The 4,251-nt window shown below is 39.6% G+C and overlaps 1 protein-coding gene across 1 annotated transcript in view; it reads left to right on the top strand.

The window, feature by feature from the left end:
• The window catches only part of ANKAR (ankyrin and armadillo repeat containing), a 74,911-nt gene that overhangs the window by 63,608 nt on the left and 7,052 nt on the right, over positions 1–4,251 (top strand). The window contains exons 18-19 of the mRNA XM_003801035.1: positions 146–263; positions 1,927–2,036. Coding sequence (XP_003801083.1) covers positions 146–263; positions 1,927–2,036 — 228 coding nt within the window. The remainder of the gene's footprint in view (positions 1–145; positions 264–1,926; positions 2,037–4,251) is intronic.

Consider the following 4,251-nt stretch of genomic DNA (forward strand, 5'->3'; position numbering starts at 1 on the left):
TCCTCCACCAACACTTTCTGGGTTTAGTGAATCCAACAAATGCCCCCTTTATCCTCCTAGAAAGTATGGACAAAATCATAAGAGCTTCATTAGAAAAGCTGAGTAGAAAATGTTCAATAATTCAATGCTTCTTTTTTGTTTTTAGATTATTGTATTGGCTAAAGTCATCACAGATGTGGACCATATTACTTTGTTTGCAAGAGGTGTTACTATTTTAGTTGATAGCCTGTATTCAGTTCATCCCCCTACAATTGTCATGGCAGGTATGAAATGACTGAAGTTAACTATAACCACATAAAACGATTTTCAAAAAGTTTTTTTTTTTTTTTGGTAATCTGAGTAACAATAAAATAATACACCTGATATCCTGTCACACAGTGTCAAGAATGAACCCATGTTTATCTACATAGAACACCATGGTAAGTCTACATGGAACAATGAGCATTCTCTGAGTAACTCTGAACACAGACTTTTATGCTTTCCTAATTACTTTTTCCAGGATATGAAATGAGAATTCAGCTATGAACTGCCAACAACAAAATTTACACCTGCCTAGCTTAAAATAGCTGTGGCAGATTTACACTGCTACACCTACATGTCTGGTTTCCTTTTGTCCAGTTGAGCACATTTGCTAAGAGTTCTCTACATCTCTACGCAACATACTGAAGAAAAGTGTTTCCAGGAGTTCTGGACACACTTAATACCAATTGTGTAACTGCATCTATTCTAGACTGTAACTCACCAGGTCACACATAATAGGTGATCAATGGGTGCTTAGGCCAAGTCTGTGGCTCACACCTGTAATACTAATACTTCGGGAGGCTAACGCAGGAGGATCGCTTGAGCCCAGAAGTTTGAGCCTAGAAACAGAGAGAGCCTCCATGTTCACAAAAAATTGAAAAATTAGCCAGATGTGGTAAAATGTGCCTGTAATCTAGTTATGCAGGAGGTTGAAGCAAGAGGATTGCTTGAGTCCAAAAGTTTGAGGTTATAGTGAGTTATGATGACAATTTGCACTCTAGTCAGGGTGACAGAGTAAGACTCTAAAAACCTTAAAATATACTCTGAAGCCATGGAAGGATGAAAATCTCTAATTTTCAAATTTTCCCACTCTTACATAAACTTATATAACTTTATTGTTTCTGACATAGAACCAAACCATAATTTTGAGGAAAGTTTATTCTGCATTTAAATATACATGATTTAGGCTTGGCACCCATAGCACAGTAGTTACAGCGCCAGTCACATACACCAAGGGTGGTGGGTTCAAACCTAGCCTGGGCCAGCTAAACAACTGCAACAAAAAAACAACCGGGCATTGTGTTGAGCACCTGTAGTCCCAGCTACTTGGGAGGCTGAGGCAAGAGAATCACTTAAGCCCAAGAGTTTGAGGTTGCTGTGAGCTGTGATGCTACAGCACTCTACCAAGGGCGACATAGTGAGACTCTGTCTCAGAAATAAAAAAATAATAAATAAAACATAAATAAATATACATACTTTGGGGCAGTGCCCACAGCTCAGTGGGTAGGACACCGGCCACATACACCTAGGCTGGTAGGTTCGAACCTAGCCTGGGCCAGCTAAACAACAATGACAACTGCAACAAAAAATAGCCAGGAGTTGTGGCAGGCACCTGTAGTCCCAGCTATTTGGGAGACTGAGGCAAGAGAATTACTTATGCCAGAGATTGAGGTTGCTGTGAGCTGTGATGCCATAGCACTCTACCAAGAGCGACATAGTGAGACTCTGTCTCAAATATATATATATATGTGTGTGCGTGTGTGTGTGTGTTTGTATGTGTATGCTTTTTCTCAGCACTGCTTCATCAAGAGATACCTTTTGGCTCAAACTTTTTCTAATATTATGCATAAACAAATCAGCTTATATCAATTAAGTAACACAAGCATTTTCTTGTTTAATTTTTAGGAAATTTAATAGCTAGCTTGGCTCTTACTAGAGGTGGTATTGCAGAAGCTTTTACCTCAGTAGGAACAATCCAACGTCTCTGCTACCATTTGTACTCAGGAGTAGAAGAGGTAAAAACAAAGAAAACTAATTCTATAATTGAATATGTTAAAAATATAATCAAACTCTCATTCTGGGGGCTAATTTCTCCACTGATTGTGTTACATAATTCATGTTGCTAACTTAAATGATTTTTCTAGTACTAATTAGTCATATCTGCCATCCACAATTCTGATTCATTCCCATAAAAAGTGTACCTTTGTTTGAACTCTAAGACAAAATTAGGATTTTAATGACAAGAGCAACATAAAACAACTGTAACTAAATATTTAAAAAGAAATATCTGTTCAAATTAGTCTGTGAATTAAAAAAAACGCAACTCTATGAAATAACATATTAATGCTGGAATTAAGATCAAACCTATAACTAGGCCAACTGATGATGCAGATATGTGTAATTAAAATGTTTATACTTGGTTTGGTGCTGGTAGGGTGCTGGCTACATACACTGGGGCTGATGGATTCAAACTTGACCCGGGCCTACCAAACAACAATAACAACTACAAAAAAAAAAAAAAATAGCCAGGCGTTGTGTATCCCAGCTGCTTGGGAGGCTGAGGCAAGAGAATCGCGTAAGCCCAAGAGTTTGAGGTTGCTGTGAGCTGTGATGCCACAGCACTCTCCTGAGGGCGACAGAATGAGACTTTGCCTCAAAAAAAAAAAAAGTTTATACTTTATCAAACAAACACTGGTGACTTTGTGATCTCACTAAGTTATTTCTGTGATTTGGAATAAATGAAAATAGAATCCATGGGATAGTTTTCCTTATCTGCCAAGCAGGGTCAGAGGTGAGGGTATGTGAAAGAGGCCTGGCTGGCCTCTGAGAGCTGCCCTATACCTTTTTCCCCTAAGATGTTAAGTGGTATTAATCCAACTTTTGGGTGTATCAGAATCACCTGGAGGGCCTTTAGATTGTTCAGCCCCATTCCCAAAGTTTCTGATCCAATACATCTGAGCCCTTGAATTTGCATTTTTAACAAGTGCCCAGCAGCTGAACTCAGGTTCAGAGTTCAAGGTGTGGAGACATACAGGCATAATGAGAAGCCGATACCAATGTAAAGATGAGTATGTTAACACTTTGGTACCCCGCATGCTCCTGCCTGGTTTATGTTCATTCTGTTAAATTTTTTATGCTACCAACTGTCAGATTCTCTAACAACTGCCCAGGAGGATACTTTAATTAGTCATATGAACAACCTCTAATTACTTTAGGGTCACAGGCAGAGGGTACTTCCTTTGAGGTAAACAACTTTATAATAGAGTCCTGTGGTCTGATACTTGTGCTTCCCTTTTGTTTTTACCAGTGGAAATCTGAGTGGCGATTTTTAGCTGACTTTTTCTCCTATAGTCTCTTTCCCAGTTTCCTATTATAAACACCTGAGCAGTTTTGAAAAATTCCAAATGCCATGCTACACCCTAAGATAATTAAATAAGACTTTTTAGGGGTAGAACCCAGCCATAATTCTTTTGTTGTTGTTGAGACAGAGTCCCACCCTATGCCCTGAGCAGAGTGCAATGGTGTCATAGCTCACTGCAACCTCAGACTTGGGCTGTGTGCATCCCGCTGCCTCAGCCTCTGAAAGCCACTCAGATTATAGCTGCTTGCAGCAGTGCCCGGCTGGGTTTTTCATGTTTTTAGGAGTTCGAGTCTCACTCTTGCTCAGGTAAGTCTCAAACTACTAAGCTCAAGCAAATTCTCCTTCCTCAGCCAAGGTTGAGTTCTACTGCCTTAGTCCAAACTCAAAGGTTCTTACTCTGGCTGCACATTAGAATCACCTGTCACACTTTAAAAAAATGCCCTGATTTTCTACCCCCAAGAGATTCTAGATTCGTGGTAGTTTTTTTAAAAAACAAACCCTGGGTACAGTGGCTCACGCCTATAATCCTAGCACTCTGGGATGCCAAGGAGGGTGGATTGCTTGAGCTGAAGAGTTCAAGACCAGCCTGAGCTAGAGCAAGATCCCTGTCTTTAAAATAGCTAGGGATTTTATTATAAAGACACTTGCACTAGACTGTTTATCGCAGCTCAATTTACAATCACTAAAATGTGGAAACAGCCTAAATGCTCTTCAACCCAGGAATGGATTGGCAAGCTGTAGTACATGTATACCATGGAATATTATTTGGCCATTAAAAAAATGGAGATTTTGCAGCATTTGTACTAACTTGGATGGAGGTGGAACACATTATTCTTAGTGAAGCATCACAGGAATGGCGAAGCGTGAAT

The sequence above is a fragment of the Otolemur garnettii genome, unplaced genomic scaffold, assembly GCF_000181295.1.
Source record: "Otolemur garnettii isolate 467f Iridium unplaced genomic scaffold, OtoGar3 scaffold00195, whole genome shotgun sequence".
In the NCBI taxonomy this organism is placed as follows: domain Eukaryota; kingdom Metazoa; phylum Chordata; class Mammalia; order Primates; family Galagidae; genus Otolemur; species Otolemur garnettii.